This window comes from Propithecus coquereli, unplaced genomic scaffold (genome assembly GCF_000956105.1).
Source record: "Propithecus coquereli isolate 6110/MARCELLA unplaced genomic scaffold, Pcoq_1.0 Scaffold122, whole genome shotgun sequence".
Classification (NCBI taxonomy): Eukaryota; Metazoa; Chordata; class Mammalia; order Primates; family Indriidae; genus Propithecus; species Propithecus coquereli.
The window spans coordinates 6,683,426-6,704,418 of record NW_012136303.1 but is presented as its reverse complement, the minus strand read 5'-3'; the positions used below and the strand labels follow the sequence as shown (position 1 = coordinate 6,704,418).

At 44.6% G+C, this 20,993-nt stretch overlaps 1 protein-coding gene across 1 annotated transcript in view; it reads right to left on the bottom strand.

The window, feature by feature from the left end:
* Nucleotides 1–20,993, bottom strand: part of TMC2 (transmembrane channel-like 2) — a 63,142-nt gene that overhangs the window by 36,177 nt on the left and 5,972 nt on the right. The window contains exons 2-4 of the mRNA XM_012665735.1: nt 14,458–14,779; nt 12,961–13,113; nt 5,230–5,320 (exon numbers count right to left, since the gene is read on the bottom strand). Of these exons, the coding sequence (XP_012521189.1) occupies nt 5,230–5,320; nt 12,961–13,113; nt 14,458–14,779 (566 nt within the window). The remainder of the gene's footprint in view (nt 1–5,229; nt 5,321–12,960; nt 13,114–14,457; nt 14,780–20,993) is intronic.

The window sequence follows — 20,993 nt, the reverse complement described above, 5'->3', positions numbered from 1 at the left end:
TTGTCACTAAACTCCAAGGCTGGTGGAACACAAAGAGATCTCAACCCATGGCTGTATTCTTCTCCTGAGAGACAACAGCCTCGCTTTGCTCAAAGGAGATGAGAAGGCTTTTTGCCCCCTCCCATGGTCTGTTCCCACCTCTGACACCCAGAGTTTCTACCAACCAGAGATCTGAGTAGTTATCTGTCTAATGGTGGGGTGTTGTTTTGTCTTCAAGGGGCTTCTCTCCGCCAGCCCTACTCCCCAGAAATAAATCCCTTTGGGGGATAAAAAAACTCCTAGGAAATAGTAGGCCCAGTTTCTGTTATTAAAAGTTCTCCTAAAGAACTTGTTCATGAAGGAAGTGAGATTTTTCCCTTGTAAAGTGACTAAAGGATGAAAGGGGAAATGTATGTGAAGGAATCAGACAGGCTTCCAGACCTGGTTTTCCAGGTATGGTTTTGACCCTATCCTGATTGAACGATTACCATGTAAAGAAGGAACCAGCTGTCAGAAGAGAGAGATGATCACAAACGGTAAAGAGAAGAGGGGCCCATAAACAAAAGACTGGTATCTTGGTAGTGATGGCAGAGATACGGAGGACGTGGGGATGGCAGATGACAGACAATGGGCCCTCCAGTCTCCCTGCTTCATCTACCCTCCCTGGTTCCGATTCTGTGCTCAGAAATAATCTTTGGCTCATCTGGCCTCCTATGTAGGAAGAGAGCATTTGCCGATCACCTGGGCCGTGAGTATTTTGGTTTCTATGGCAGTGACTTTCATGGTAAATTAGTAGACAGGAATCAGGATGATGGTTTAGTCTCACATATAACTAACTCAACTATCAAAAATAAAAGGCACTGCTGACGTGGACTTCAAATATTCCAGTTCTTGCATCAGTTATTTCTCCTTGTAATTTAATAATCCAGCATCTGGTTTTATATATCAGTCTCGTAAGCTTTATTAATGTGAGTCCTCCCCGAGAGATGGATCCGCTGTCAGGGTGCTGATAAAATCAGTACAAAATATAGGCTTGCAAGGCTGAGGCTCAGTAGGGTAATGAATGTTGCCAAGGGAGGCCCCTGGAGGCACAACCTGCCAGTTGGTTCCTTGGCAACCACCTGACAGTGCCTGAAAGCTATGGGTATCTCGGGTTGAAAGGTGATACCCTGGAACTTGGGCAGAGGCAGATCGAGGCCTGGGAGATGCTCCAGCATGGAAGCTCTTATCCTTCATTGGCTGACAGTGTCAGAAAACCGGGCTGGTGGTGTGGGCAGGAGACCCTAAGCCCCTTCCTCTGGGCTGCGTGAGATGGTAGCTGCTGGCCCTAGGACTGGGTTATTAGTTGTCATGTCATCTTGCTCTCAAGCTACATATAGGAAAAAGTTTTCATATCGTGGTCCTGCATGACGCAGGCAAGCTATGTGTCCCGTCTACGAATGAAATCTGGGTCTAGATGGAAACAACCAGTGAGGCCTGAGAAATACTACTGCAGAACCAGGAAAAAGCAACACCATTCTTTGATATTTGTGGAAAATATTTCCTCCAGGATGCATAAATAAATTCTAGGAAGCAGTTCAGCGTTGTTAATAGGATGTAAGAAATATGGCTTCTAAAAGGATACCAATTTGAGATTTTAAAAAGAATATAGTGAGATATGGAAGGAACACGGGGAAACCAAGAGTTCAATACTTGAATGAAAAGAAACATTAGAAAAAATAAAGACTATAATTGACACAGAGGTGAATGGATTCAATGATATTGAGAATAAACCTGAGAAATTTCTGAGATGCAAAGAGAGAAAAAGAAAAGAATTTAGAACAACGAGGGAAGGTAAATACGGAGGACAGAGGTTGGGCAGTGATCCTTTTCCTAAGGAGGAAGCTGGAACCATTTGAAGAGAAACATGATTGAACAGAATCATTTATCAAAGATATATTTGTCTAGAGATTTGCTATACAACATCATTCCTCGAACTCCTGATCTCAAGAAATCCCCCTGCCTCGGCCTCCCAGAGTGCTAGGATTACAGGCGTGAGCCACCGCGCCTGGCCAGCATCATTCCTATAGTTAACAATATTGTACTGAGCACTTAAAAATTTGTTAAGTTAGGTCCCAAGTGTTCTTACCACAATAAAAAAGACAGTGAGTGCAAATTAAAAGAAGAATAATAACCTATTAAAAAACCAGTTAGATTAGTTTGAAAGATAATAACATTTATAACTAACAAGAAGTCATTCTCAGACTTTATTTGAGCACGATTTGCCACACATTGAGGAAAATAATCTCGAAATGTGTAGTTAAATTTAAAATATGCATACTTTTGAATCAGCAGTACTATTTTGAGGACAGACTCTGTCCTATTGTAATCAAAAACATATGTATCTAAGATAAATGCATAAAAGTGTTTTTGCAGCATTGTTTGTAACAGTAAAAAACTAGAAAAAAACATATTTGAAGAGCACATTCCTCAGTTGTGAAAAAAATCTGAGCGTGCAGTTGTTAAGTGGTAAATAGTTTTTAGACAAAAATTAATAAAATGACCCATAAATAGTTGCCAGGCAATTATAACAGAAAAAGGAGAAAAAATAATATTAGGTATAAAAAAGATTCAACTCCAACAGATATAAAAAGTAATTACTTGCTTCTCAAACTACTCCAGGGAAAAAAAGAAAAAAAAGTAATTACAAAAATTATGGGGCTACCATATGCAACTCTCTGTTAATACACATGAAAATTTTAATGAAATGATGATCCAGTTTCTGAAAGAATACGAATTATCAAAATGGCTCCAAGAAAAAGTTAAATACATTAATAAACAGGGAAAAAAATGAAAGAAATTACTGAGGTATTTTATAAAAATGGCTCTCAGTCTCTACAGTTCTAAGGGTATCATCTTTACAATTTTCAAAGAAGGAATAATCATGCTTCATAAACAGATTTACAGCATAAAGAGGAGATAACGCCACTTATTTAACATTATAAAGCAAGTGCAGCCCTAAATATTAAAATCTGCCAAGATAGCATGGATGTATACACATGTGCACACACACACAGATTCAGATCAATCTTATAAAAATTTATATAAAAATCATAAGTAAAATACTAGAAAATCAAATGCGTCTTTGGAGGTAAAAATAATGTACCATGACTGAGGTTTAATAACAGAAGGGAGGCCGGGTGCGGTGGCTCATGCCTGTAATCCTAGCACTCTGGGAGGCCGAGGCGGGTGGATCGCTCAAGATCAGGAGTTCGAGACCAGCCTGAGCAACAGCGAGACCCCGTCTCTACTGAAAAATAGAAAGAAATGATTTGGACAACTAAAAAAATATATATAGAAAAAATTAGCCGGGCACGGTGGTGTGTGTCTGTAGTCCAAGCTACCTGGGAGGCTGAGGCAGGAGGATCGCTTGAGCCCAGGAATTTGAGGTTGCTGTGAGCGAGGCTGTCGCCACGGCACTCTAGCCCAGGCAACAGAGTGAGACTCTGTCTCAAAATAAAATAAAATAAAATAAAATAAAATAAAATAAAATAAATAACAGAAAGGAAAAGATGTTTTACAAAACCTAATCTCTATTTCCAATAAAATGGAAGTCTTACTAAACTATAACTAGAGGATAATTTTTTACTATGAGAAAGAAAATCCACTTCAAGCCAACAACTCCCATGAACTTAATGTGAAGCACTAGAGCCATTCTCATTAAAGTGCTGCAAAGGCAGGGAGACCTATGATCACCATTGTCAACTCATACTGTTCTAGGATTGCTAACCCACACTCTAGGATAGGAATGATATGTCACATTTAGGAAAACCCAACAAAAATATGTTTGTGTACATAATCAGATGAAAATGATTAGAATTAATAGGAAAGTACAATAAGAAAGTTAGATATAACATTAACACACAACTCTGTAGCTTTCCTACATACCACCAATAACTAGTTATTAAATAAATGGAAAATGATCTCATTTGCAAAAGCAACTGGAGTGTAAACTGCATAGAAACAAACTTAAAACGTGGAAGAGATCGATATGAAGAAAATGACAAACTTTGCTGAAGGATGTAAAATAAGGAATGTCTAGTATTTTTAAACGTGAAGACTAAATATCATATATAGATAAGAAGTTTTCCTAAATCAAATCACAGATTAAAAAATTCTAATCAAAATCTCAACGAGCTATATTGGAACTTGGCAAAGTGATTTAAAAAATACGTATGGAAACACAGGCAAGACAAGCCAAGACATTTTTGAAAAACAAAGGGAAAAATGGGGATGTTAGAACTATCAGGCATCAGAATTAATAGTGAGATGATGACATCAAATGATTGTTCAGAATAAAAGCCCTGAAACAGGCTCTGTATAAGAATTAAGTGAGCGAGAATGGTAGTTTCTCAAATCAGTGGGGAAGGAAGGACACTTCAATCAGTCTCACATTAAATATCCAATCCTTGGACATTACCCTTGCCTGAATCAGAAGCCCAGGTTACAATACAACTCACAAAACAGAGCTCTCGCCACTCCTCTGGGGACATCACTGTTTACCATCCATGTGACCCTGACTATACCACAGCCCTTCTGGGTCTCCAACCAAACCAATGTCCTGATTTGGGGTTTGGAAAATAAGATCCCAGTGGTTTTTTTTTTTTTTTTGAGACAGAGTCTCACTCTGCTGCCCTGGCTAGAGTGAGTGCCGTGGCGTTAGCCTAGCTCACAGCAACCTCACACTCCTGGGCTCAAGCGATCCTTCTGCCTCAGCCTCCCAAGTAGCTGGGACACAGGCATGTGCCATCATGCCCGGCTAATTTTTTCTATGCATTTTTAGTTGTCTGATTAATTTCTTTCTATTTTTAGTAGAGATGGGGTCTCGCTCTTGCTCAGGCTGGTTTCGAACTCCTGAGCTCAAACAATCCGCCTGCCTCAGCCTCCCAGAGTGCTAGGATTACAGGCGTGAGCCACCGCGCCCGGCTCCCAGTGGTTTTAACATCATTGATTCTGTGAGTTTATTTGCTGGAGAGGAAACAAGTTTCAAATATATTGAAGCCCTCACAGATAAATATGGAGAAATTGGCAGGATACAGTTGGTTTCCACTCTTGCATGAATCAGAATGGTCAGGTGGCCCTCATGCTCAGAATTTTGGGGTCAGCTGGGCACAAATGATGAGGCTGGGCAGATGGCTATGGTGGTCCGTCCCCCAGGTTCCGAAGCTAAGCAGGCCCTCCCCACAGGTTTGCTGCCCCCGTATCACACACCTTAGCCATCAGCATCCTGTAGGCGTAGAGTTGCTTGCCTTTCCCCTTTCCCAAGGCTCCTTCATACTCCTCCACAAATGCTTGGGCCTCCCTGGTTAGGAGGGAGAAAAAAGAGCAGGAATTCAATTGACACTTAACCAAAGGAAATCTGAAAGATGAAGGTGCAAACTCGTGTGGCTGAAAGCCTATGTGTTTTTATACCTCTAGTTAGAATATAAATTCCATGAAAGCAGGGCATTTTTGTCTGTTTTGTCCACTGAAGTTTCCCAAATGCCAAGAATAGTGCTTGGCACATACCAGACACTTGCGGTAGGCAGAATTTTGGCCCCGTGACCTCTACCTGTTGGAGTTACACCGTGAATATATTATGTTACATGGCAAAGGGGACTTTGCAGATGTAATGAAGATTACTGATTTTAAAATAGGGAGATTGTTCTGGATTATCTGGATGGTCCCAATGTAATCATATGAGCCCTTACAAACAGAAGAGGAATGTGGATAAGTCAGAGAGACATGTGGCACGAGGGTGAGTAAGAGAAATTAAAAGTAGGAAAATTCTTGACTTTCTGTGGCTGGGGCATCTCTGGAGGGGGCCACATGGAAAGTGTGAGAAGGAAATGAATTCTGCCAACAACCAGGGAGCTTAGAAGGGAACCTCAAGTCCCAGATGAGAACTGCAGCCCTGCAGATATCTTGATTTTAGCCCAGTGAGACCCGGGGAATCCAATCACACCACGCTGGACTCCTGACCTGAGGAACTGTAAGTTAGTGAAGGAATGGTGTCTTGAACTGTTAATCTTCTTGGTAATTTGTTACAACAGCAATAGGAAGAAATAAATGCTCTTTTAATGTTCTGATAAACCCATTGTAAGTAAAAAATATCTTTAATACCCCAATAAGGCCTTCATAAAGTCAAAAAATCGTAAGTTGAGGCCGGGCGCGGTGGCTCACGCCTGTAATCCTAGCACTCTGGGAGGCCAAGGCGGGTGGATCACTTGAGCTCAGGAGTTCAAGACCAGCCTGAGCAAGAGCGAGACCCCATCTCTACTAAAAATAGAAAGAAATTAGCTGGACAACTAAAAATATATAGAAAAAATTAGCCGGGCATGGTGGCACATGCCTGTAGTCCCAGCTACTTGGGAGGCTGAGGCAGAAGGATTGCTTGAGCCTAGGAGTTTGAGGTTGCTGTGAGCTAGGCTGATGCCACGGCACTCTAGCCCGGGCAAAAGAGCAAGACTCTGTCTCAAAAAAAAAAAAAAAAAATCGTAAGTTGAACGCCTAACTTACAATGGGGTATGTCTGATAAACCTATCGTAAAGTTGAAAAATCACAAGTCAGGGACCATTGTAAGTAAGGGACTGTCTGTGCAGCATTTAATTGATATTTCTGGAATGCGTGAATTGAGTGAGTGAGTGATGAACATCCAGTGAAAGCTAGGCGAGGAACACATGAATGGTTTGTGTATTAAATATTCTGGGATGGTTGCTGGAACTGGTGAAGACGGGCTCTGAGAATAGATTGTCAAATCTTCAGGAACTTGGTCAACCAGTAGTTAAATTGTTAGTAACTTTGAATTTGCCATGGTGGGAGTATTTAGACCATGGAAATCAGCAAATCCTGCAATCAGTTCCCCTCCTAGCCCACCCCTCAGAGAGCTGGTTTATCAGCAACCACTGGATAAACCCAAACAAGCAGGTGAAGAATGAAGTCCATCTCAGGGTGCATGGAAGAAAGCTGTGTGTCTGGCTATTGCTGTGATCACCTCTGCCTCCCACACAACACCTACTCCACTGTTCCAGCTGCCTCCAAAGCACAAGCGCGGGAAATTGACATGTATTAAAGTTATATTCCAACCTGGGGTAAATCCCAAGGTTGGCTATATTGGGATGCCTCAATGTCTCAATGTTAATGAGGCTGACTGTCCAGCTCCTGACCCTAGGGTCAAAAGTTGGGTTGTATATCCTCCTGACTGGGATCAGGTTCCTGTTTCTCTCTAGGCAGGAGATGTCCTGGCATGAGTTATCTGTGACCACCAACACCACTGCAATACCAAAGAATGGTTTCACACTTTTTGTATTTTTGTCCTCTTTCTGTATGTCACAAGTGGGTGGAGACACATAAACACTTGGAGTTTTCTGAGTTTAAATGTGCCAGGTTTTAAGATTTAGGGGCTTTAGATGACAGTTCTCAAAAGTAGGGGCAGAATGCCTGAGCCATAGAGCCCAGCAGCAAATGCTTCTCTTCTCTCAGTCCAGACTCTGTGCCCAGGCCCCCAGAAAGCCTTCAAGAGAACAGAGGGCCCTGCCCAAGGCTAGGTGCAAACTCTGAGGCCCAGTCACTGTGAAGAACCCATGTGGTTTAAGAATTTCAATGGTCACAGTAAACTTTTTTGGATACAGTAAAGGTATAGAAATACTAACAACTAACATTTTTACAGCAAATTTCTTTAAGAGCCTCTCCCATTTTCTTTTGGGTAATGTTTGCATAGCATATTTTCCCTACTTTTTTACTTTCAACCTCCATATGTCATTATATTATATTTAAAGTGAGTTTCTTGTAGACAACACATAGCTGGACAATTTAAAAAATCTACTTTGCCAGTCTCTGTCTTTTAATTGGTATATTTAGACCACTTACATTTAATGTAATTATTGATCTGTTAAGGCTTACGTCTGCTGACTTATTTTTTTCTGTTTATTCTCTCTGTTTTAATTTCTGCTTTCATTTCATTTTTTCTGCCTTTCTGTGAGTAACCTGATCATTTTTTAGAATTTCATTTTATTTAGCTATAGCATTTTTTAGTATATCTATTATATAGCTTTTTTTGGTAGTTACTCTAGGTATTACATATGATAGACATATACATATGATTTATCATACAGTGTACTTATCAAAGTCTATTGGTGTTGACATTTTACTAGTTATAGTGAATTGTAGAAACCTTGTCTGTCTTCACATCCTTTTACCCTCCCCATTTATAATATAACTGTCTTAAACATTTTCTCTACATCCATTGAGAACCACTTTAGATAGTGTTATAATTTTTGCTTCAATTGTCAAACATAATTTTAAAAACTTAAGGAGAAAAGGAAAATCTATGATATTTTCTAATATTTTTGTTCTTACCATGTCTTTTCTTCATTCCTGATGGTCCAAGATTCCTTCTCTTATTATTTCCTTTCTGTTTAGAGAACTTCTTTTAGCTGTTCTTTTAGGGTAAATATGCTGGTAATGAATTTTCTTAGTTTTCCTTCATCTGAGAATGTCTTGATTTCTCCTTTATTCTTCTTAAAGGATATTTTCACTGGATATAGAATTCTGGGCTGACAATTCTTTCCATTTGAAAATTGTTATGCCACTTTATCCTGTCTGCCATGGTTTCTGATGAGAAAGTTATTGTCATTCTAATTTTTTTTCCTATAGGTAGTGTATTGTTTCTTTCTGACTGCTTACAAGTTTTTAGAAGTTTGACTCTGCTATGTCTTGGGATGAATTTCTTTGTTTTGGGTTTATCCTATTTGGGATTTGTTTCACTTCTTGAATCTGCCAAATCTAAAAAATTTTCAGCCATTATTTCTTTGAATACTTTTCAGCCCCGCCGTCTTTCTCCTCTTTTTCTGGAATTCCAATGATACTAATGTTAAGTCTTTTGTGATAGTCCCGCATATCCTTGAGGTTCTGTTTATTTTTTTCAGACTATTTTCTGTCTGTTGTTTAGATTGGGTGATTTTTCTTGTTCTGTCTCCGAGTTCACTGATTCTTCACTCTGTTCTCTTCATTCTGCTGTTGAGCCCATTCATTCACTGAGTTTTTAAAAATTTCAGTTATTATATTTTTCCAGTTGTTCTTCTTTATATCTTTTATTTCTTTTCTGGGACTTTCTATTTTTTTTTCATTTGTTTCATGTGTTCAAAATTGCTCACTGAAGCATTTTTATGATGGTTGCTTTTAAACATTTTCAGATAATTCTAACTTCTATGTTGTCTTCGTGTTAACATCTATTGATTGTCTTTTATCATTTAGTTTGAGATCTTTCTGGTTCTCAGTATGACAAGTGATTTTTGATTGAAACCTGGACATTTTGGACATTATGTTAAAAGACTCCAGATCTTATTTGAGTCTTGTGTTTTAGCAGGCCTCCTCTGACATTGCTCCAATAGGTGAAGGGGGATGCTGCCCTAAAAGTAACTGCCCAGTTACTTTTAGGTGGAGTTGGAACTTGAGGTTCTTCACTTGGCCTCCTTTGACACCTGGGACTGGGAAGGGGCTCCTGTCACTGCTGAGTAGGGATGGGAATTTAGGCTCCCCCCTAGGCCTCCACTCATGCCTGGTTACTGCCAGGGGGTGGTAAAAGTCTAGACTCCCCATGTGGTCCCCACTGACACCATGGGGAAAGGGAGGATTCATTACTGCCTAGTGTAGATAAAATCACCTGCTCCCCACTCAGCCTTCTCTGACACCATCCTACTGGGGGTGGGGGGTACCTTGCTTTAGCCTGGCAAGGGTGGATATCTAGGCTTCCTCACTTGCCTTTGCTGCCAGGGCTGCTGTTTGTAATGTTTGGCTGGAGTAAGCAGTTATTGTCCAAAAGCTTTCTGTCTTGCTGGGCTGGGCCTTTCCTGGTCCTTTGGCTGGAGAGAGCAGGCCTTTCTTGCGGTGTTTTTTGTCTGCATCCATTGATGTTTCTGGGTTGCCAGCTTCTCCAGTACCCAGTCTGGGATACATAAGGAAAGAAAGAAAACCCAGGGAACTCAATGCCCTGTCATTCTTTTGACCCTGAGGTCCTTAGCCAATCTACCTTCTTCTTTCTACCTTTTCACCTTTCCAAATCTTCTAACGTTTGCCTTATATCTAATGTTCAGGGTTTTAGTTGTGCTTAGTGGGAAGTATAGGGAAAAGTAAGTCTATTCCATCTTCCAGAAGCAGAAGTCCTCTGATCTCTCTGAAGAAAGCAAGTGGTGTGGGTAATTTTCTAAGATTAAAGCAAGTACCCCTCATGGCACCAGAAGCTCTTATGCCAACTTCACATCCTACCGTGTGTCATTATTGACGATGTCCTTGCACTTCTCTGATTCGTCTTTCTTCCCTTATCTCTTAGGGCTTAGCGCAGTGTCTGGCACAAAAGATGTCCAAGCTTTAATAATAACAATAACCACTATTTATTAATTGCAGATTATGTGCTGGGCCCGTCATATAAATATCTTGAATTTGTCAGAACAACCGTGTGAGGTAGATAATATTATTCCCATTTTATAAATGAGGAATGTGAAGCTTGGGAAGTTCAAGGAAGGAAACCAGCCTGAGAGGGAGCGAGTGGGCCGCCCAAGTCCCTGAAGGTGGCAGGGATGTGAACCTGTTTCACTAATATTGCTTTTTATGCCTTGCTGTCCTTCCTAGATAGTCAACAACAACTACGCTCAGGTCAGCCAACTGCTTGACTGGGCCAGAGGCTGTGGCCCCCACACCTCTGTTTCTAAAAAAGACGATGTAGTCTGGGTACACTCTCTGTGGCTCGAGACTTTACTACCCGAACAGGAAATCCTACAGGAGGCAAACGGGTGCATTCTAGAATGTCCAGTAATGCTGGAGAGGTGATTACAAATTAACAGTGCAGGCTCTGGAGCCAGAATTCCTTAGTTCGAATCCTGGCTGGGCCACTTCATGTGCTATGAGACCTTGGGCAAATTACTCAATTGTTCTGTGCTTCAGTTTCCTCATCAGTAAAATGGGGAAAATCACTGGGCAGTTGTGAGGATTAAGTGAATTGTCATACATACCACACTCAGAGCAGTGCCTGGTATTTAGGGAGTGCTTGGCAAGTGTTTGCTATGTATAAAAAGGAAAGAATGTTAAATGATGAAGAAGACACAGCTCTGCAGACAAGAGCATCCAATCAAGTAAGGGGACAGTGCCTTGGGGACCAGAAGGGCAGTAGATAACTCAGCCTGAGTGTGGAGAGAGCCTTAGACTTGAGCCTAGGATGAGGAATCTTGAGGGAGGGAGGGAGGGAGGGAGGGGAGGGAGGGGTCCTGGAGGGCAGAGACCCATTGTTTGCCAGAGAGATCCGCTCTGGTGAAAGAGACAGGTCTCTTCAGCTTCTCAGACAAGTCTCTGCCCATCCCATCGGGAGAAAGGAACTGCCCCTCCATGGCAGGGAGAAGATGTCAGATTTCTCCTCTGGGCAGCTGAATAGCCCCTAGAGATTTTCATGGTCCCCGAGACTTCCAGCCTGCTGGAGATCTCATTTCCATATGCATCAAGGTTGCTCTTTTTCCACTGTTAATAAAAGATGTGTTCTGGTGACACCTGAGTGGGAGTGAGGTTCTGTTAGAGTGACAGGTGGCCGTTGCACCCTGCTGACAGGAGGAAGAACCCCACCTGGAGAGAGCAGGGAGAAGGGACTCAAAAAAAGAAGGATGGGAAGGAAGACAGCTCACTGCCTAGAGCTGGACCTAGAGTCCACGCTATCGTCAGTAGCCACGTCTGACTATTTAAATGTTTTAAAATTATTTTTATTTTATTGTTTTAATTGATAAACAAAACTTGTATATATTGATGGTGTCCATGATGGTTTGCTATAGGTACACATTGTGGGATGGCTAAGTCAAGCCAATTAACATGTGTATTACCTCATATACTTATAGCTACACAGGGCTAGCAGCTGCATACTAGACAGTGTAGATTTAGGACTATTTCCATCATCTCAGAAAGTTCTGGTGGTCGGTACTGGTCTGCAGCACAGGTCTAGAGGCACTGCAGGGAGGTGTCTTTTCTTGCAACAGCATAGGAGGCGGTGTAGTAGTTTTCAGGCAGTGGAGCGAGCTCTGTTTCCCAGAAACCCAGCCAGGGTCTCACTGTGCTGGTGCAGCCATTGCCTTTGCTATGCCACACGGGGCAAACGTTGACAAAACATGGCTGCCAATTGCTCTGCTGAATGAAGGGTGACGGGTTTGACTTGAGCAATGAGAAAACTCGGGTGTGAGAGGAGCCAGGGAACATGGGCTTTCTATAGAGGGAGGGGGAATGTGGGTGTCACCTCCGACGCTGTGACAGAAAAACAGGTGGGACCTAGGGGAGAATGGGAATGTTGGGTGGGAATTTTTTAGTGGACAACCAGAGGTTATGCAGTGTGGTTTCTGCTCCTATCTCAAAAGTGCAGCAGAGACTCAAGAATCATAACATGCTCGGGGTGCCAGCCTTTCATGTCAAACCAGAGAAGTGGTCAAGTTGAAAATAGGAGTTGAGCGGTGTGGGTACGAGGCCTGTTATCATCCACAGAACGGTATTCATGGAGCATCGGTACCAGCGTGGCCTTAGGCGATACAGATGTGGGAACACCTAAGAGACCCTCTCCCCACTCAGTGTACAAGCCACTGCAAGCAAGGGTGCCCCACACGGGGAGATGCTGGGTGCTCAAAGAACACAGGAGAGAGTTGCTCTTGAGAAGGAGGGGGTCACAGAAAGCATCCCTGGCGAAGGCACATCTGTGTTGGCCTGTGGGGGAGGCACCAAAGCCACCAGAGGAGGTGGGCATGGGACAGAAAGGGCGGCAGGCGATGAAAGGATTGGGAACAGGTGGGGAGCACACTGAGCCTCCGTCTCTCCCCCTGCAGGCCTGCCTTGGCTCTAATGGGGCTCCCGAGTACTGTGCTCCATGCACTGGGGCAGAGGGGAGGAAGGGACTGAGCCTTGTGGACACCCAGAGGCCTTGGCCGCCACCAGCCTGCTCACCTGAGCTCCGCCAGCTTCTTTGCCATGGGCCAGGGCTTGCTGCGCATGGTGGCGATGAGCTTCTTTTTTTCCTCCACCTGCTCCAGGATCCGGGCCAGCTCCTCCTCAGACAGGGACTCTCCACCAGAGGCACTGGAGGCCAAAGAGGACGATCTGGAGGCAGGGCCAGGGCAGATGCAGAGGGGAGTTGGAAAGGAGGTGGGTGTCCTCAGGTGTTCTGAATGCAGAGGAGCCCACAGGCAAGATGACACTCCTGCCCCCTGCTCGGAAGCCATCAGAGTGACTCCTGCCACCTCTCAGCAGAGGCCAAAACTCTATCCTGTAGCCCTCGGCACTGGGGCTCCCTCCCCAAACTCCGTTTCTCTGAGTCCTGCCCTAGCACCATACCCTAGCATGGCGCTGCCCAGTGGAAATAGAACAGGAGCCGCTTATTGTACTAGATGCCACCTTAAAGTGGACCAAAGAAATGGGTGTATTAATTTTGATAATACATTTCATTTAATCCAATATATCAAAAATTATAATTTAGCGTGTAATCTATATAGAATTATTAGAGATATTTTACAGTCTTTTTTCCAACTATCTTCAAAGTCTGATGTTCGTTTTGTATCCACAGCACACAGCAATTCACACATTAAACTTTCATCATACACATTTAATGTGTATTTGGATTTCATAAATGTATAGGTGAAAAAGTAGATTCACACGCCCACATTGTTTTAGACATACTTAAAAGTTTCCCAATAGCTTTATCAAGTAGCAAAATGTCATTTTCCCTTGATGCTTGCATCTGCATTGACAACACTAGGTCATCTTTTTGTAGAAGAAATATTTTGCCTTCAAAGTCAAATCAAATTAGTTTTAAAACTATGCCTGTCTGTCCAAGTTAAGTAAATTCACTAACTCTTGTGTCAACTCAGTGGTATTAACGTCAAATTAAAATTAAATTAGGAATTCAGTTCCTCCGTCATATGGGCCACATTTCAGGTGTTCAACAGCCACGTGTAGCTAGTGACTGTCCTACGGGACAGCACAGCTATAGAGAATGTCCAGCTAGTAACGCCCCGTGCAATGACCCTCCCATCGCCCAGACCACACTGCGTGCTCAGCTGCACAAAATCCAAGTTACTGTGTGTGCTCCTCACTGCCCCCGGGCTATTCTGACTCTTTCGGGATAAAAAGAGCCAGACAGCGGTGGCAGGGTGGGTGGAGGAGAGAGGGAGATGCCCATCAAAATTGGTAGCAAAACATGAAACCTAAGCCCCCACTCGCTGACTCCAAAAACTGGCTCTGTCCGCTAACCCCCGTGCGTTAGTGCTAATGGAACAAAGGAGACAAAACAAGCAAATCAAACCTCCAAATCCCAGAATTTCCAAGCTGGTAGAACCCTTGAACCCATGCCACAATTCTAGAAGAGCAGAGCAGAGGAGGGGGCATCAGTCCCTCACCAGGGAGGGACAGGGCGCAGCGAGTGCCCCAATCAGAGCCACAACACACCTGGGTTTCTTCGGCCTCGTCCATGGCTCCTCCTTCTTCAGAACCTCCTTTTCCTTCTTTGGGGGTGCTCTCTGTTCCCTGAGGGAAGCCCGCCCATCCCTTTTCCGCTTCCCCTCGCAGGTCCTCTCTGCTGCGCTCCGCTCCTGTCCCCGCTGCTCTCCTCGGCGGCTCCTGCGCTGTGTCTGGCTCCTACGGTCTGTCTGCTTCCTCCGAGGAGACCCGGGCCGTGGGCTGCCCCTGGCCCTCTCCTGCTGGCCCGGTGGGGATCCGCGCCTGCCTGGTGGAGCCTGCTTGCTGGAGGGTCTCCTCCCCGACCTGTCACCTGCAAAGGCAAGAAATGGACTGTTCTGGCCCCACCAGCATCTGTCCTGGAAAGTGCCCCAAGCCATGAAAAATCAGTAGTCCCAGATGCTTCCTGGAGCTTGTCAGCTCTGTCAGGGCTCAGAACATGATACCCCAAAATATGGCCCCTTGGCGTACTGAGTGATTTAGACTGAAGGAAATTGAGAAAATGGCAGAAACAGGGCGGTCACTCTCTGACCTTCTCCCCTGAAGACCTTCATATGACAGGTGTCCTAATGTCACAGAGAGGCCAAGGAGAATCTGAACAAACAGGCCTTGCTAAGTTCCCTCTAGTTATTGCCATGAGATCATACCCTTTTGTCCTCCAATCATACTTCTGCGCGACTGTCCATGAAAACACAGTTTTCCCTGGGTCTTAGGGCCTTCATTTCTGAAGCATGTTGGGTCATGTAAAGCTCATGTTAAATACATTTGCACGCTATTCTCTTGGTAATCTGTCTTTTGTTACTGGGGCCTCACCATGAATCATGAAACGGCTGAGGACAGAAATCTTGTCTGCCCTGCAGCTCCAAAGTGCACCTATTTTGGAAGCCTCTGGTCTCAGGAGAGCATGATTGCCTCCCTTCTCTGACCTGCTGGCTCTCCTACACTCTAGACTAAGCCTCAGGTAGAGATCTAGGCAGGTGCCTTTCCTCCTCCTGGATTTATAGTTCCTTGGGGTCAGAGCTGAGTTATGTCCTGACCCCCAGTGGCAAAGCCAAGTGTAGACCTCTGTTGGGTAAGGCTGGATGCTGGGACAGGAAGGGCCTGGCTGGCTCCATTCTCTAGGGGCTGCCCCCTGGTGTGCCCTCTGCATGGGGAAGGGGACAAGGGGTGAGAGCTGCTGAGCTGGGTTAGGTCCTGTTCCTCAGCACTGCCTAAATGTTTGTTTGGTTTCTGAGACAAGTTCTTGCTCTGTCTCCCTGGCTAGAGTACAGTGACATCATCATAGCTCACTGCAACCTCCAACTCCTGGGTTCAAGTGATCCTCCTGCCTCAGCCTCCCCAGTAGCTGGGACTACATGTGCACACCACCATGTCCGGCTAATTTTTCTATATTTTGTAGAGATGGGGCCTTTCTGTGTTGCACAGGCTGGTCTTGAACTCCTAGTCTCAAGCAATCCTCCAACCCTCGGCCTCCCGCAGTGCTAGGATTACAGGCGTGAGCCACCACGCCCAGCAGTTTGTATTTAACGTGACTTTATAGTGTTGACAAATGGTCTGGTGGTGCAGAACCCACTCTACGGTATGAACTTTCCCCAGTTTGCCCAACAGCTAGTTTAAGCACAACTATCCATACAGGCATTTACAAATCAAATACAGGGGACAGGATAATGAGGTTCTGGTGCTAATCATGAACCTTTCCATCACTTCCTAGCTAGGCGTCTTTGAGCAGGTGTCCTAACCTCTCTGAGTCCAGCTCATCCCTAACATGGGGATGTTAATACTCCGTTAAATTGATAATAAACAGCACAGCTATGGCATCTGAGAGTGGACGTCATGACTCTGTCTCTTAACCAAAAATAAGATCTTTTTATTTGTAAAAAGAACACAGGTTTGGGGCTAGGCTGGTCTGCATGAAAATCCCAGTTCTATCACTTACTTATCTCTGTGACCACAACTAAATTATTTTTCTGTACCTCAGTTTCCTCACCTGTCAAATGGCTCTAGTAACCCCCATTTCCCTGCATGGTTGGAGGGTTTCTTAAAAACAGGAGTCAGGGATATGCACGTGGGAGCTACTCAGCAAAGGCTCCTGTGTCCCCAGCCCACCTGCCGCCTCTGCCCTCTGAGGCCCTGTGTCAGAGCGGGCGTGGGCTGGCCCCCAGGCTGGCTCAGAGCACTTGCTCTCACTGTCTGCTGCAGTGGCTCCTATCCTGGCTTTTCTGCCATGGCCAGGTGAGTCCCCCTCCGCACTGTGAGAGCTTGCACTCTGGACAGAGCAGAGAGAAGTCCTCCCCAGTCCCCCGCAGCAGTCCTGAAAGCTTCCTCTCTGCTTTCTCAACCCTTGAGCTTTTACATTCGAAGCAACAAGCCACCCTGTGAAATAGCACCGCATCTGGTTGATGGTAGGTGGGCAGCCTGAACTGGGGATTTGGAGTCCCGACATCTGGGCTGGGAGCCCGGCTGTGCTGGTTGTTGCCTAGGTAACCTGGGCAGGCAGCTTGTTCTCCGAGTTGGCTTCCTCTTGGGCACTCAGGTAGGTGCTGTTGGTGATCTCCCCAGGTCCCCACTGCCTGGCCCTGGCATCATCCCCTAAATGTTGTGTGTGTTGGCTCTATCAGCTCATAGCTTCTCCCTTCCCCAGAGAACCCTGGGTCGATGGGAGTCATCTTGTTGGGAAATGCTTGGTAGTTTACATCCCTTTCCTCTCCTCGAGCAGCCCACAGTCAATTACTAACTGATTTAGGGCAGGAAGTCCTGCTGTCTCAAGAGCAAATCTGTGCTTTGTTCACGCTCTAGACTTCCCCATGGGGTGAAGCTGAGGCTGGAATCCAGCTGAGACCACATCCTGGCTCAGCTCCTGCCCTGCTCAATCCCGCTCCCCTCTCTCCACATCTCCTGAGAGCAATCAGCCTCATGCAGAGAACCCTCAACTCGGTCTCTGCTTCCAGGGAACCAGCCTCTCCGCAGGTCCTACCTCTAATGTCTGCGCAAGTGTGATGTAAGCTGGGGCAGGCCGCATTTAGTGAAGGGAATTTGCTCTGAAGTTCTAGGAGAAACTGCTCAAAGGTCTCTTCTTGGATTTTGAGCTGGGATATTGGGAGCATATTCAAGTGGACAAGGGGCTTGCCTGCCTGACCCGCTCAGTTGGCCGAGAACTCACAGGAGCTACATTTGTTGTTTTATTCACTAACTCATTCACCCACACAAAAACATGTATTGAGCGTCTGCCAGGTGCTGTTCACGGTACGGGGCGATGGCAGTAACCAAGGCTGACAAGATGCTTTGCCTCACTGAGGTTTGAGTTAGTGGAGAAGACACAGCGTGAGCCAAGAAGCACAGGGGCGAGCTTCGCTCAGACCTGAGCGGCTGAGGAAGGCATTCTGAAGGAAGAAACTTCTAGGCTGAGGCCTGGACATGGGGTGTAGGGGTACACAGCAAGTGGATATGGGGCAGGGTTAGGTAGTGAGTGATGTGAGGAGGGGTAGATGCCAAGTGGGTGTGGGGAAGAGGGTTTCCTGGACATAGGACTTTCTATTTTTTTTTTTTTTTTTTGAGATAGAGTCTCACTGTGTTGCCCGGGCTAGAGTGCCGTGGCGTCATCCTAGCTCACAGCAACCTCAAACTCCTGGGCTCAAGCGATCCTCCTGCCTCAGCCTCCCAAGTAGCTGGGACTACAGGCACGGGCCACCATGCCCGGCTAATTTTTTTTCTATATATTTTTGGTTGTTCAATTAATTTCTTTCTATTATTAATAGAGACAGGGTCTCGCTCTTGCTCAGGCTGGTTTCGAACTCCTGAGCTCAAACAATCCGCCCGCCTTGGCCTCCCAGAGAGCTAGGATTACAGGCGTGAGCCACCGCGCCCGGCCAGGACTTCCTATTTTAAAACTAAAGCAGTCCGTAGCTGGGGACTGAGGGGTTTTCCAAAACATGGGACTTTCAGAATGAAAACTGGTAGTGTCCCTGGTAAACGAAGACAAGGTGGTCACCCTAGTTGTAGGTGGGAAGTGCCCTAGAAAAGTTTTAAGCATTTGTTGCTGTTCTAGTGCTGAAAAAAAAAAAAAGAATGAACAACAAAAAAAATAAAAATAAAAAAAGAAAAATTTTAAGCAGAGACATGACATGATCACTTTTGTGCTTTCTGTAGAAAGCATTCAGTCATTCAAACCCTAATGCAGGAAGTCTCCTGATAAACATACTTGAAGAAACTGTAAACATGAAAGACATAGTGCAGGCAGGACGCGGTGGCTCACGCCTGTAATCCTAGCACTCTGGGAGACCGAGGCGAGAGGATGGCTTGAGTCCAGGAGTTTGAGGTTGCTGTGAGCTAGGATGACGCCACGGCACTCACTCTAGCCCGGGCAACAGAGCGAGACTCTGTCTCAAAAAAAAAAAAAAAAGACACTGGGCAAAAAAATTGCCCTGCCTTGGTTAAGAAGACAGAGAAAAAATATGTACAAAATAAAATTGTAACCAACTCCATAAACAAGAAAACATTTTTTATAGTTTTTTTTTTTTTTTGTAGTTCTCTTATGTTTCAAGTTCCCAGGCCAGAAACAGCAGAGCCTCCTTATAGTCACAGGATAACTACAGAGCCTTCCACCACCTGTTTGTCCAGAGAAGATAAGATAAATGACACTCTACCACAGATTGTGCCCAAGGACCCACTGAGCAACCTACTCCCCACATCCCACCTACACACAAAACTGAAAAAATGACCAATATTAACCCCTAACTCATTATACTATTAAAATCCCCACCCTGGGAGGGACTTACCTACCATTTTAAAATCATGGGATATATACAATAACATGATTTCTTCCTACACTGTGTGCCCTACACTCTACCCCAGACATATAATGATATTCACTCCCGTTATACATTATTCATTTCACCTCGAGAAAAAAACCCTGACTCTGTTGGTCGGGGAGGCAGATTTGAGGCAGTCCGTTCCCCGCACCTCCCAGTTGACGCATCCTCTACAATAAATCCTTTCTTCCCTAATAGTCTTGTTGTCTCAGTAATTGACTTTCCCTGCTGCAAGCAACAGAGAACCCCCCTTACGGGTTCGTTAACAAAATGACTGGACTTTTGGTTTCCACTCTAACATGAAAGAGCTTGGGAGTCATTCTTCCCATCCCAGCAACAACAAAAAGCTGAACAAACTGAAAAACAACAGTTTCTTAGATCCACCAGAGAATTGGGTCCTACAGGCAAATTACTGCCCCCAGAACTGGAGAGAGAGGCAGAAAATCAGCTTACCTGGGGCACAAGCCCAGGAGCAAAAGTTCTACCTGGGAACCAGGACTGGGAATGTTTTAAGGGGTACCTGGGACTTGTTTCAATCAGGTGTGGTGAGATGCACCAACATGGAAATGACTGTTATGAAGGAAGTGGTTTTTATGCACACAGATCCCAGAAACAGGAGGCATGGCACACCGTGAGAGCCACACGGGGAAGCAGTGAGGTCTGTCAGGAGGCACAAGGAGTGGGGGAGAAAATGTGGGCAAGAGCCTTTAATGAGCTTTCCATGGGGAGGAATGACAGAGGCAGGTAGACAGGCTTACCATTGGCTAGTCTGAATAATTTCAGTGGGCTCTGGGGCCTAGGAACTGTCCCTAGTTGTCTGCTACCTGACCCTGTCGTGATTATATCCTTAATCACTCCTTAGTATGAATTCAATACCCAGCTACAATTAACTCATGAACTGGCTAAAGTGCATATTTTCCTTTGGGAACCATCCAGTTTCCTTTGCTTCCAGTTCCTTGTAAGAAATCATTTGATTTCCTGGGTAACTGGACTCAATCATTGCGTGATTTTTCTTTTGGATGGCAACTTCAGGTAGCTAGAAATCCAAAATCTCCATCAATCTCCCAGAAGGCCCTGCCTCCACCCAAAAATGCTTGGGGACCTTTTGTAAGAACTAGTATTTATAACCCGCCTTTCACTGAAATAGAACTTGGAAGGGGATTAGGGAACAGAGGATGTGTATTTGAAGATTGTCTCACTTTCACAGATCTTATAAATAAGACACATTACTCCCCCCACTTTTTTTTTTTTGCTTTAAACCTACTCAGTGATCTCAAAACTACAAAATTCATTGCCTGACACCAAACTATTCTTGATGAAAGCTGCCAAGAGATAACAGAATTATTTGACAATCCCATGGGAGTATTTTGACCCAAACCAGATCATCCAGTGGCCCCCAGTGACCGATATTGGCTGTGGCACAGAAGCCTCCTGGCTACTACTTACAAACTAGACAGGAACTTGTTACCTTGGTAAACTAACACCTATGCTCAGGATCGTGTATGACATCACCCATTGGTTTGTCCTCTAGGAAATAGAGATCAGTAGATAGTTTTCTTGAAGAAGGAGGAAAAACTGGGCCCCAATTCAAGAACAGAAAACCTAACTACCCTGGGGGAATTCTGGATTTCTTTCTTCTTTTCTCAGGACTGTTCACTTCATACTTTACAAGAGGCCTGGATAGCAGAGAAAATTTTACCTACTATGGTTGAGAGAACA